This window comes from Diceros bicornis, chromosome 27 (assembly GCF_020826845.1).
Source record: "Diceros bicornis minor isolate mBicDic1 chromosome 27, mDicBic1.mat.cur, whole genome shotgun sequence".
NCBI lineage: Eukaryota > Metazoa > Chordata > Mammalia > Perissodactyla > Rhinocerotidae > Diceros > Diceros bicornis.
This window is the reverse complement of record NC_080766.1, coordinates 27,408,797-27,423,432: the sequence shown is the minus strand read 5'-3', so window position 1 is coordinate 27,423,432 and position 14,636 is coordinate 27,408,797. Positions and strand designations below refer to the sequence as shown.

Here is a 14,636-nt window from a genome sequence, read left to right as displayed (position 1 = left end):
TGACAAAAGGTAGAGAAATATGCCCTTTTTTCCCCCTTCTCCAAGTAGTATGTGTAACTAAGATGCAGATGTCTAAGTAGAGCCCTACTGTACGTGTTCCAATTAATGATAAACTGGCTCCATTTATAAACCCATTACCTCTTCTGGAAGCTTGTTTTCCATTTTTTTCCCCACCTGCAGCTTGTGCAAAGACTTCTTGTTCTCTTCTCTCCGTCTAATGATCCCTTGATGCTTTATTTCTTCTATGCTATACATTGTGAGTGGGTCAACACTGCAGTGGGTAAATGAGAAGTAAAAAGAAAAAAAATAAGAACTAAAAAACTTTTAAATTTGCGCTTATTTGTACCCTAGGAATGTTAGCAAAAGCCTTACACTCTAGAAAATTTATTGTAGGGCTACAGATAAAGTGCTGTTGATAAAGTAAAAGTCCATTTTAGAGCTGTGTCATTAATATATAGTGCTGAATATGATATCGTGTAAAAGATAAGCCCATCTGCCCAGTGATGAGTGAGGTACCACAAATACCATGGCAACATCCAAAGTCTCATATTGAGAAGAGAAATGACCCAGGGAATAGTCATAACAATTTAGCTTGCAAATTACATGGAGATAGTATTTTCCCAGGCGAATAAAATAAACTTTTTCCAGAACTCGTAACTATTCCACTTACTTGGCTCTGTTGTGTGCTAAACCCAGGTGATATTGAGGCTTTAACTCGGGGATTTGTTTGGTGCCACATGGGTGAAATCTGGTATGATCCCAATGTGCGGTATCAAGTGACGGAGTGCTTGACCCAACAACATTCCAGAACTCCACGTGTCCCCATTTGTCACCCCCTCTTCTTCTGTGCACACCTACTTCCTAGAGAGGGCTGGGCCAGGGTTATGTGGGGTAAGAACCCTCACCGCTTGTGTTACATGGATTCCAACAAGCGCCTACTGCTTGGTGGACTGTGGTCTTAGTAGCATGAGTATTTGCTGATGTAATTTGTATGTCCTTTGCCGGGAGAAGTGTAATTAGAATAAGATCCTACATTCACACAGCCACATGTAAAATGTGAATCAGGAGCATAGTCTATTTAATAGCATTAGACTGTTTCAGATTTCACATATTTCCTTTTAAAAACATATTGAGTGAAAACAAAACACATTTAATTAAAAAAAAAAAACCTCTGCATTTAAATAGTTTATCATTTTCAGAGGTATAAAGAGAGAGAGAAAAAAAGTTAAGTCCACAAAATGAATCAGATTTAAAGATCACAACAATTGATTGCCGTCTCCTTAAAAGCTTCAGTGCATGTGTTTGTAGCATCATCTTATTTCCACCTGCTCAGATCCTTCGTTTCCAGTTCTAGGAGATAAAACTAAGAGAGCGTTGCTCATATACCATAACTGAGCCATTTTCTTATCTGATCCCTACCTCATATAATACATTAAATTTCAAATATTTACTAGGTTTCTGAATATAAATGTGCTGGTCTATGCCAATTGAACTAATTGAAATCCTCACTTTCCAAGGGTTGATAAAAAAGGCCAAGAGGCCATAACATGCATGCACTGAGATTAATAAAAGACAAATGGGCAGTACGTTGACATGAACATAATTTTTGTTTGTTTGTTTGTGAGGAAGACCAGCCCTGAGCTAACATCTGATGCCAACCCTCCTCTTTTTTGCTGAAGAAGATTGGCCCTGGGCGAACATCCATGCCATCTTCCTCTGCTTTATATGGGACGCTGCCACAGCATGGCTTAACAAGCGTTGTGTCGGTGCGCGCCCGGGATCCGAAGTGGCGAACCCCAGGACGCCACAGCGGAGTGTGTGCACTTAACCGCTTGCGCCACCTGGCCGGCCTGACATGAACATAATTTATTATTGTGCTGTAAATTTTCTGTTGGCTTATGTCTGGCATGTTTAAGGCAGCACTGTTCAATAGAAATATAATGTAAGGCACATATGCAATTAAAAATTTTCCTGGAGCCACATTAAAAAGCGTAAAAAGAAACAGTTGGAATTAATTTTAATAATATATTTTATTTAACACATTGTTAATATTTCAGCATATACAAATTATTAGTGGGGTATTTTACAACATTTTTCATACTGAGTCATCAAAATCTCAATTGGGATACTCAAGTTTCATCGGAAATCTTTGATAGAGTTCATAAAATTTACAGTCAAAAAGTAGATTTGCTTACCCGGCTTGTTCTAAACGTGTTTAAAGGCTTTTCAATAGTAGGATTGAGTAATTGTTTTTTTAAATTTAATGTTTAATTTAAATAATTACACTTAAATCAAATGAAACATTCAGTTCCTCAGTTGAACTAGCTGGTGCTCACCCTTATTAGATAGTCCAGGGTCAGGGTGCTCAACTGTGCAGTCAGCCATTTTCTTGAGAACTGTGTAAGGGGGCAGAGCTCTCAAGCACACAGGCCCAGCAGGAGCCGAGATTTTTGAGGGTGAGGAGTATTAAGCCCATAGGCTAACAATAGAAAAGACAGTAGAAAAATAAATTTTCTGGGAGACGGTTGCTTCACAAGCTTTTGAGGCTGAAATCCAGGTTCTGAAGGGAGAACTGCCCGCCTGTGAGGGTTTCACCCCAAATTTTATTTGAACACAAGGTCCTACTGCTTAAACACTTTTGAAAACTGTTAACCTCGTCTAACTTCCCACCCAATTGAGCAACCTCTTCTAAAACCCTAATGGATGGTTATCTATCCATTCAAGTGGCTCCTTGATGAGGGACTCACCATCTCGTGATGTTCCTTCACAACCACCCTCCATGACTGTTGGTCATATTTATAGGCTCTTCCCTGTGATTTTCCTTCAGAGGGTGGCTTCCACCCTTATTTTTTCCTGTTTTCTTTCAAGTCCCCTAATGAAATTTTGTTTCTCTCCAAGGTAACCTTTCTTTAATTTTTTAGTGTTTATCTAAAAATGTGAATACATCATTCTAGATGTGATTTGACACAGCTAGATTTCCCCATGATCATCTGGGGCTCAGCTTTTTCTTTCTTTCATTTTTATCTCTTAAAACCTTTGGACCAGGGGAAGAGAATTGAGGAGTGAGCACAAGGGGTGAAGGGGAGCATTTGTATGGTGACTGACAAATAATAATGTACAACTGGCATCTCGCAATGTTATACACTATTATGACATCAATAAAAAAATATATTAAATAAAAAAAAAACAAACCTTTGGAACTTCTTCATATGGAACTGCTACCCAGCTATGCCTTTCCTGTCCTATACTACTTCAAAGAATTGTTTCAGGCAAAATACAGGATCTTGTATATACTTTGAAAAGTCAATTTGAAAAAGTTTCTACCTTTTGAAATAATTTTGAGCCCTGATTCTATCACTTAGTGTTTTAGTTATTCCTACAAATATATGCCTGTATATATTTGCTACAATAATGCTGGAAAGCAGCAACTCACCCCAAAATTCCGTGGCTTAAAATTAGAACCATTTATTATAGCTCATAGGCCTGTGGGGCCAGCAGATCTTGGCCAGATTTGAAAGAAAACAATAAAACTTCAGAAATTGAACTTATATAGAATATCCCTCGTATCTGAAACGGAGAGGAGTAGTAGAATTTGATTTTTCTGTGTTGCATTATGTGCTACATGCTAATCTGCCCTAGCTGTCAGAACCAGTGGAAATCATACTGGAAAACTGTCCATTTGTTACCATCAAATCTCCTTACAATGATTGCCATTCAAGCCAGCATCTCTGAGGAGCCCAATTTCCAAGTCCTCCAGCTTGTTAGCAACATGACTTAAATGCAGTAACTCTAGAATGAGATTTCAGCAAAGCACTGTCATTTGAGATTTGCTCTAATTGATCTCTACCAGTAAACCATGTGTGTGTGTTTATTACTACTACTGGCACCATCACTACATACTATACACATAGCTGTATAGTAGGTATGCATACAGGGATATACACATGCAGGTATATGCTCACTCTTGAAAAATTAGAACATACAGATTCTAATCTGTATGTTACTCCATGCAGTTGGAGTAACAGTTGGAATTTGGGAGATTTTGGACCCCTGCTATGCAGATTCAGTTGGGTGCTTCTGATTTAAGGGAAGAACTAATTTAGGAGAAAGTTTTATATTTGCATGTCAGGGGAGATTTCTTAAAGAGGAAGCTACCAAAATTACTAGATGTTGACATCTAGTAATTTAAATTTAAGAAATGCAGATTAAACATTTAAACTGTAGATTTGTGCCCCCTTTTACTTGCTCTAAAAATAATTTTTTAAAGCCAGTAACAAAGAACTGAAAAATACTACTACCATAGGGGAAAAAAGTTATTTGAAAATAATATTTAAAATTTAAAAATAAAAACACTTGAGAACTAGTAGCAGGAATGTCAGCTGGCTTATTATGAAAAAAGCACGCCTGGGCTATGGAGTCAACAGCCTTGATTATAGGCCTAGGCAGGTTTTAAGGCTTTCTCATTATCTAAGTAGATGTGGAAGTGACTTATCTCGGTTCTTTAGAGAGTCAAATGAGATAAGGAAGGGAAAGGCCTACGTAGATGCTTTGATTTTTGCCCTTAACTCTTTTCCTATCTCCGTGTTCACGAGTTGAAGGCTGGTAAGATATAGCCATATTGAGAGAGTCAAATAGTATAACGATCATATTGTATATTTTTGTATGGTGGCTATATGTAACATGTCAGTAAAACTTAAAATTAAAGACAGAATTAAAGAGATAAACTATTTCTACATCAAAATGACATTGAAAAGAATTTGATTGTTACCAGTGTAAGAGCACATTAGACACAATTATACATGGTATAGTATATATATATATGCATGCAGTTAAAATATAGAACATTAAATGGGCATTAATTGGATCAAAGACTATGTTTTAGGCAAATAGTTTGGTTGCCATACATGAGGATCTGTTTTTTAAAATTCCAGTTTTATATCTGTTCTAGGCAGTGGTAATCATTCTTTCTTGAGCCTGCCCAAAATTCATGCTTTAGACATTGGTAATTAGTTTTGTGGGTGTTGAATAACAAAGGTTTCTATTGAGAGAACTCTTGATTTCCTACTGGGCACCAGCAGCAAGAATTATTTACCAGCCTTACTATGAGATCGAAGGAGTTTTGGGTCCACTTTAGAATATCTATCCTTTGAGTAGAAAGAAAAGCTTGATGTTGTCAATGGCAAAACGATGACAATTTAGTAACAAGTTTGATGACCTTTATCCAGGGGAAAACAATCCAGGGACTGGAGGAGCACAGTGCCTCGCAAGCAGGGGAGCACTGTTCCTGAGGGATTTGAGGCAAGAGCGAGTTGTAGAGAGCATTAGAAGAGGCAGTGTGGAAACAGGCATGATTGGCTAGGAGGTCAGAGATTTCCTTATGAGGCCCTACAGGTCCTGTTTTCTAGGGTCAGGTGAGCTATCTAAAGCTGTGTTGGAGGATTGTAATTGGTGTATGTCAGGTTTCCTTGGCAGATGTTTCCCTTAAGTGCAGGTTGACTTACAGTTAGATTTGTGATGTGGGCCGGACCACTGGGGCAGCCTCCGTTTTGTGGGTCAATATACGAATTAACTTGATCAACAGAGGCCATGTATTTATCCAGGAGCAATAACATGTAATTTGAAGCCAGGTCAACAGTGCCCCCCAAAGAATGTCAATTTCAGGGAGTGAAATATGTCGGTTAGTTCTCTCAGAAGAGTTTTTTCTCTCTTCACTCACTTTTGTGACAAATCGTTTTTAGCCTGAAACTCGAGCTCTGAAATAATTGCACAGCAAAGAGTGGATGTGATGAACTGGCCGACTTTCCACACAGGTAAATTGAAGCTGTGTACAGTTTCAGTAACCACGTTTCATTTTTCTGTATGCTTTAATTAGCTTCTCCATTCTTTCTCACCACAGATACATGCACGCACACATGGGGCAAAACCTTAGAAAATTGCAATTTTCCGTTTTAATTTGAGAGTCAGCCTGGTCACATCAACAAAACCCTTGATGGAGTAGGTCCAACTCTCATCTCTGCCTCTTCGGAATTCTGTGGCCTTGGACCAATCCTTACCAGAGCCTTTTCCTTCTCAGAATCTGGATGCATGATTTTACAGATTCTCCCAGTTCTGTGATTCTAATTTTAATTTCACTTCTCCTCTGTTAGAGATAAAACAGGCAATTGCAGATGTTCTGGTTCTGTTTATGGGTTTTTTTGGCATTTAAAGGAAAACCTTACAGATAGTCTTTTCCTTTGGAGAATGAAAATTTGCTTATATTAAGCATTAAGTGATATACTTAAGTCCCCCTTGAAGGGAGTTCACTCTAAAATCTCCTACGTTATGATTTTAAGAACAGTTAATTACATTCAAAATGGAAAATTTGTATGTTTTAAAAGTAAAAGCATTTTTGTGGGATATAATTGAATTATGCCCAAGTTAAGAGGAAAACCGTATTTATGTGAGGAAACGACGGATGTGATAGAAATAGTATCGCTGTGTGCTTTTAAAAAGATACTTACTGTACAGGAATCTGACCCTGAGGAAATTGTGAACTGATTAAATAGCACCAAATACCCCACTATATGAGACCAGCTATTCAGACCAGTGAGAAGTCCGTTTCAATGCAGAAACCAGATGGTTTTCATTAGCCACAAACCTTAAAATTACATAAATCCACGGATGCAACTAAGCTATGGATCTGTGCTCTCGCCTTGCCAAGCAAGACTTTTCAGCCAGTGAAACAGAGAGTCCCTTGTTCCTTTGCCTTTTAGTTGGGGCTGTGTGGGGGGGAATGCTGCCAAGCCTGCTCTATAAGGAATTTTGATCTCCTTGATGATAATAGAGAGAAACTTTTTGGGGAAAGGGAACACCCAGTTTGAAAGACAGCAGGACAACTTGTTATGAAGTTCTAGAAGCCGATTTTGCACTGGTAAATTGCAGCGATTCTAGGTGTAGGTTTCCAGGTTCACCTCTGCAGATTGGCCCAGATTAGGTATATATATTTATCTTCTCCTTAAGCCCTTTTAAAGCCATTTTCTAGCTAACTTGCTTTGGAAAGTCTGTTTTCACTTTTACTCTATATATTATGACCCTAAGATATTTTTCTGGCAGCAAAGGGTTGTTTTTAAAAGATTTGCAGCATTTTTAGCTGTAATATTTAGGTCTCTGTAGCTCAGAGCACTCTGTAAATAGCCTCTTGCTTTTGAGGCAATGTGTGGATGCACCATTGTTTCAGCCAGTTATTTTGTTCATTGTCACTGAACACTGTTTTCCCATGGGAAAGCATCTCTGCTCTTATGATGTCAGTGGAAAGTCATTCCATTTACAAGAATTGTCTTCATCTTCAGTCCCTCAGAGGTGCATGGACCATGAATAACCAGTGATACCAGGGTTCCCATGTTTTAGGTATTGTCTTGGATTTCTGCAAAGTAATTTTAAGTCACCTTAGATAGTGTTAAGATGAAAACAGAATTAAAATGTAATCGTTGTTTAAGTGGTTATAGTTCGCATCTACTAAAGCTTTTATATTTTTTATTAAAGAGAGAAATGTTTTTAAAAAGTTAGGAATAATCATCTTTAGGACGACTTGGACAGTGTGTGCGTTTTCACCGGCAGCAAGTAACTTACTCTAGGACCCAAAGATTTCAGTTTTAAGAGTGTCCATATTAACAGGTCCTGAATAGGAGCCTGTGTATGACTTATTAAGCCATTTCCTTGAAGCTTCATTCAGAAGAAGGGATTTGAATAAACCTGTTTGGCCTTTGGAAGGCTGTGTATTATCTCCTGTGTGACCACCTTGGCTGGTGATGGTTTCCTTCTGACTGAATGCCAGAGAGTGGGCTGCTAGCAACCAGGCTTTGTTTTTCAAATGGGTTATTTGATGCCGATGAGGATCCTGTGAGTTGTTGGTCTTGCTTTAATTAACTGAGACAGGGATATGTTACTTAAAACTTGAAATTCTTTGCAGGTGGGCTCCAGTAAGAATAGAAAAGCTTCTTGTTCAATTTGCATCTCCCAGCCAATTGCTCTGATCTTCTTGTACATGCCTGGTGTTGGTTTGGGAAAGAATTTTACTGAGAAACATGTTTTTGTGATTTAAGTATTTATTTGTGAAGGGCCTCTTGTAATGTCACATGTAACAGATGTAAACATCCAGCCGATTTAATAATTTCTAGTATAATAATTTGCCCTAATTATTCAGGAATCAAAGTTTGAACTATTAAATAATCTCCACTCTAAAAAAATGGGGCCTGTTGATGACCGTGACTCTCCATGCTTATCTATTAAAGTTAGTATTTGATCTCACCTCGTGGAAAATCCAAAAGGAACTGAAGTGTATGCTTTCTGGTCTAACTCCCATTCTTAAAAGGAAGAGAACATAAGGCAGTTAAAGATGTAATATGATAGGGCCATAATCCATTCATTTGAAGAGATGTGAGAAAGATCATCACCCTGTGGTAGTCGGCATATACAAATATACAAACAAATGGCATTAAAGTAACTGAAAAGTCAGGAAAAGGGAAGGATGACAGAGTGAAGAATGGAAAAAGTAAAAAGAAATTAAGAGATCAAAATAGGAAAAAATGAAGAAGCATTTATTTGGTGTGTTTGTCAGGTAGGGTGACCAGTTGTCTCAGCTTGCCAGGGACTTTCCTGGTTTTAGCACTAAAAGGCTCACATCCTAGAAACTCTTCAGTCTCAGGCCAACTGGGATGATTGATCATCCTGTTGTCAGGGCAGAGACTTGGCCTGATTTACTGTGTTGTCACCAAAACTACATCAGTGCCTAGCATGTGTTGTATACTCAAACTTCTTTTTTTTCTTTTCTTTTTTTTTTTTTGAGGAAGATCAGCCCTGAGCTAACATCTGATGCCAATCCTCCTCTTTTTGTTGAGGAAGATTGGCCCTGGGCTAACATCCGTGCCCATCTTCCTCTACTTTATATGGGACGCCGCCACAGCATGTCTTGACAAGCGTTGCATTGGTGCGCGCCTGGGATCTGAACCTGCGAACCCAGGGCCGCCGAAGTGGAGCGCGCGCACGTAACCGCTGTGCTACCAGGCAGGCCCCGTATGCTCAAACTTTTGAACCAAGAAAGAAATGTTAGCTGCTGCCATTTATTGTTGGTTGTTTTATTGGAGTTGCCTCTCTGCAGCTGTGAGTTGAAAGAGTGAGAACACCAAGACTTTTTCAAGTAGATAAAAGAGAAGCAATGGCCCAATCTTTAGGAATGTCTTATGCTGTGGAATTGAAGGACTGTGAGTTATTAATGGGATAATCAGAGAAGTAAGGAGAGCCGGGAGAGTTCATTGAGACAGAAGCCAAGGGAAAAGACTTCCAAGGAAGAATTCTTACCTGGCAGAGAAGTTGAAAAGGGACCAGTACTGAAGAAAAAGCCTGTGTGGTTTCTCAGGAGGTCATATGGAACCTTTGAGAAAGCAGTGAGTGGGGGGAATGGAAACCAGATTATAGGGGGCTTAACAAGCAGGTGAGAAGGTGGTATCAGTGAGTATTTATTAAATCACCTGCTGATTTAATTTGGCAGTTTGCAGAAATGGGAAAAAGATAGTTCCTCTAGAGCAGGGATAGGCAAACCATGGCCCACTGGTCATATCTGGCCTACTGCCTGTTTTGTAAATAAAATTTTATTGTAAAACAGCCACATCCAGTTTGCATGTTGTCTGAGGCTACTTCTGCATTGCAGCACAGTCGAGTAGTCACAACAGAGACTGTTTGGCTCACAAAACCTAAAATATTTACTATCTGGTCCTTTACAGAAAAACTTTGCTGACCCCCTGCTCTAGAGGATAATAGGATGGAGGAAAGTATTTTTTATGTATTGTTTACTTTTTTCAGTTGAGGAGATCAAAGGCTACTTATGGATGTATTATGGAGCTGGAGAAAAGGAGGAATATATTAGGTATCTGTGGCTGTGGAACAGTTTACCCCAAACTTAGTGGTTTAAAACAACAGATGTTTATCATCTCGGATTCTGTAGGTCAGGAATTTGGGAGTGTCTTCTGGGTGGTTTTGGCTCCAGGTCTCTCTTGAGGTTTCAGTCATGTCTGCCAGAGCTGTAGTCATGTGAAAGCTTGATGAGGGCTTCCAAGGATGTTTCCAGGCTCACTCACAATGCTGTTGACAGGACATCTTGGTTCCTCACTACATGGGCCTCTCCATAGAGCTGCTTGAGTGTCCTCACAACATGGCGACTGACCTCCTCCACAGCAAGTGATTGCAGAGAGCAAGGAAGAAGCCATGGTGCCCTTTATGACCTTGCCTTGGAAGTCACATATCATTTTTGCCGTATTACAAACCCTGATGCATTATGGGATGGCACTGACACTGACAGGAGCGTGAATACCAGGAGGCAGGGATCACTGGGAGCCTTCTTGGAGGCTCTCTACTACCGGGAGAGAAATTGGCACTCAAGTGTTTCTTGAGGGGAGGATATGGAATAAAGGGCATTTGTGTTGACAAGGTAGAAGCTGTACTGAACAGATTGTGGAGAATCTGAGGTGCAGAGAAATTTTGAGGTGGAGATGAGGGAGTTCAGTCCACAAAATGATTACCAGCTGTGGTAAAGGGTCATTCGTCTCTCTGTTCAGTGAGGGATAAAGTACCAAGATTCTGCTAAGACTGGAAATCTTTGGGACAAGAGTAGGTTTGAGCAGAATAAAGTACCATGGGGAATACAGTGGTGATTCCATTACTGGCTTGTAAGTTCCTTGAGGGAAAGGCCCATATTTTATAAATAAAGGAATAAATTTTGTATATTTGTGTATATAATAAAGATGCTTCATATTCTCCGTAGCATCTGATATAGGGCCTTATCTGTAGGTGTCTGATTATTATTTGGCTTCCTTGCAATGTTATTATCTTGCTACTTATTTCAATAAAGTTGAAAAAATTTGTATTCTCATTTTTAGGGTCAAGGCATTGAATTTCCTCAGGAAAGCTGTGAAACTTAAGTTTATAGAGCACTCTGCTTAGGCTGCTTCTTTGCGTCCATTGGAGAATGAGCCCCTCAGTTTCTCGCTTGGAAACTGTAGGAGGTGGCAAGAGGCCCAAATTGGGGAGTTGAGGGGTCCCAGCTGTTCCTTCTGATGATCCGATGCTGTGGCCTCAACTGCTGTTTGTTAGAGGCAGAGTTTTGTTAATTAAATATACCTTATAAAGTCAAATTAGAAATGTAGAAAATGTGGGGCCAGCCCGGTGGTGTAGTGGTTAAGTTTGCGTGCTCCGCTTCAGCGGCCTGGGGTTCGCGGATTCAGATCCCAGGTGAGGACCTACACCACTCATCAAGCCATGCTGTGGCAGCGTTCCACATACAAAATAGAGGAAGATTGACACAGATATTAGGTCAGGGCCAATCTTCCTCACCAAAAAAAAAAAAAAAAAAGAAATGTAGAAAATATTACCTGAGACAGGGTTTTAGAGATTTTTTGCTGGGAGCTTTGGCACTCAGGACTGTGATAGGTCTCAAGTGAGTTCAGTGCAAGATTTTTTTTTAAAGGTCATAAATCCACTGTCGTGGTTGGACAAAATATATATAAATATGACTAGAATGGACAGATGTTTCATCTATTTTTACATTTCTGTGGGAAGAAATGTCAGGAAGCTATTTCTTTAACTGAAATCTCTCAGTGCAATTTTAGTGGTTTTTTTTTTTCTGCTGTGAACAATTTTTAGACATGATGCAAGTTATTATAGAATCATCCAGTTCTCAACTGCATGAATAGCTTTTGTTGGAAATGAACTCTTCTTGGCATTGATATCACAGATTTCCTCATCAGCTGGATTTAACAAGGGAGGAATTATTTTGCTTAATGTATCTTTTGATTCCTTGGTTTCGAATAACACTCCTGTGGATTTATTTTTCATCTCTTGATGATTTTTTTTTTCTTTTTTGAGATAAAAGCACCTGTTTCAGTGAGGGAGTATAGATATTTCAGAACTTCCACTTTCCCTTTTAAAAATATTTATATCAAGGTGATACCCGTGAGCAGAAGGGTTTGGAAATATAGAAGGGCCCCCTTGTCAGAGTTATTTTCATGAATGGTGTATTGCCTACAGTGGTAATAGCTAAGACCTATTGAGAGCTTCCTACACAGCAGACACTCTGCTGGGCTCAGAATGAGAACTTGTTGCCTCCTTCCAGTATGGTTGGGGAGATAGGATACCAGCACCTTTAACGTACCCTTAAGAGCTGAGAGAATGATAACTGGAGAAAGTTCTAGGGAAAACCAGTGGAAGCCAACATATCCAGTTACATTTGTGCATGGTAAACTCTACAGTAATTTTTCTGTTCAAAAAATCATAATGTAGTCACTTGCTAACTAATGCGCACTAACGCTGTACCCTCAGCTCTGGGAGGTGACACACAACATTACTCCCAGGCCTGGTCATCATACAGGGCCTTGGTGGTGTTCTTTGTGTGGGTCAGTTGGAGGTTATTATGAGAATGTGGTTTCCTCCAGAGTGATTATATTTATTTCAGGAAAACATCTTATTTTATTGTCAGAACCTTTTAGCAGGCACTACAGAACCTGCCATGGGGAAATGTATAAACTCTTCAATGCATAAATTCTTCTCACTATTGCTAATTTCTTCATTTCAATGTAAAAAAAAAAAGCACTGTATTATAGGTGGTTGGAGATGTATGTAGCATACATAATACTTAACACCAAGGAGTGCTGAAGGCAGGGCTAGTTCATAATTGAGAATTAGCAAGAATAGAACCATTTTTGGTATTGTTGCCATGTTCCTCTTTACAGCCCTGCCCCAACCTCTACCCAAGAGCTATGGATTTCTATGACTAACCAAAATTTGTTTTTTTTAGGTGCCCACGGATGGCAATGCTGGCCTCCTTGCAGAACCCCAGGTCGCCATGTTCTGTGGCAAACTGAACATGCATATGAATGTGCAGAATGGGAAGTGGGAGTCAGATCCATCGGGGACCAAGACCTGTGTTGGCACCAAGGAGGGCATCCTGCAGTACTGCCAAGAAGTAAGTCCCCTCTGGTGGCCAGTGGTTCATGTTGAATCACATGCATTTATTTATTTTTTTAATTTAACTTCTTACACATTTGTATTTTATCTCTTTCAGTGAAGATCTTAGTTGCTAATGCTTCACCATACCATTAATATATTTGCTTGCTTTACCCTACAATATGCATAAATGTTTTTTAAAATTATGATGTCATATTACAACCATGAATAAACCAACTGGGTAAAGTTGAAGGTATCTTGGCACTTCCTTTTATCTTTAGGATATATCCCACCCCTGCTGTACCATCAAGGTATTGTGTTTAAAAGTGACTGCGATTAATTTTTTCTATTTATGTAACCAATTTTATCTATATTAGTTCATTTATTTGTTTGTATTCAATTTTAGCTTTTCCCTCATTAATTTTATTTTTTTAATTTTTTTTATTTAATTGCTGGGAAAGAGTCTCCCTGAGCTAACATCTGTTGGCAATCTTCCTCTCCTTTGTTTTTTCTCCCCAAAGCCCCAGTACATAGTTGCATGTTCTAGTTGTAGGTCCTTCTAGTTCTTCTATGTGAGCCGCCACCACAGCATGGCTACTGACAGACGAGTGATGTGGTTCCACACCAGGGAACCACACCCGGGTCGCCAAAGCAAAGCATGCCGAGCTTTAACCACTAGGCCATCAGGGCTGGCTCTAATTTTATTTTTTGAAAATGTAAAACATGTACGTTGTTAAAACACCGAAACTCTATAAAAAATTGCACTCAGAAATCTCACTTGCCACTCATCTGTTGGTAAACATTTCCGTTATTCCTAATTTATCCTTCTTGCAAAAGAGAAGGTAGTTGTCCCTGGGTATCTGTGGGGGATTGGTTCCAGGACGCCCACGGATACCAAAATTCGTGGACGCTCCAGTCCCGTATATACAATGGCGTAGTATTTGTGTATAACCTATGCACATCCTCTCTTATACTTTAAATCATTTCTAGATTACTTATGATACCTAATACAATGTAAATGCTATGTAAGTAGTTGTTATACTGTATTGTTTAGGGAATAATAACTAGAAAAAATAGTCTGTAGTTCAGGACAGACACAGCCATCGTAGGCCTTTCTATCCACAGTTGGTTGCATCTGCGGATGTGGAACTCTTGGATACAGAGGGCCAACTGTGTTTTTTTCTTCTTTTTCTTGTAAAAAGGGTGTCGCTTACTGTAAGCACCGTTCTGCACTTCGCTTTTTTAACTTTTATATCCTGGAAATCACGCCCTTGCCATTCATAGAGATCTTCATCCTTTGTGTAATTTTTCCTAGTTTACTTTATTTTTTTATATTTTTATAAAAATATTATTATTTTATAGGGCCAGCCCGAGTGGCCTAGTGGTTAAGTTTGGCGTGCTCTGCTTCGGCAGCCTGGATTCAATTCCCGAGCACGGACCTACACCACTTGTCGGTGGCCGTGCTGTGGTGGTGGCCCACATACAAAATAGAGGAAGATTGGCACAGATATTAGCTCAGGACTAATCTTCCTCAGCAAAAGAAAAAAAATTATTTTATAGATTATTTCTTCCTTATTAATTCAGTTTAAAATAACTGGAGTCCAAAACATTTTATCCCACACTTCTAGACAGTGATCTGTTCTAGGATATGTGGCTATTTGTGT

General features: G+C 39.2%; 1 protein-coding gene across 3 annotated transcripts in view; it reads left to right on the top strand.

Moving 5' to 3' along the window:
- APP (amyloid beta precursor protein) overlaps window positions 1-14,636 on the top strand; it is a 258,874-nt gene that overhangs the window by 41,915 nt on the left and 202,323 nt on the right. For all 3 annotated transcript variants that reach the window (XM_058522959.1, XM_058522957.1, XM_058522958.1), the window contains exon 2: window positions 12,824-12,991. In XM_058522959.1, coding sequence (XP_058378942.1) covers window positions 12,824-12,991 — 168 coding nt within the window. The remainder of the gene's footprint in view (window positions 1-12,823; window positions 12,992-14,636) is intronic.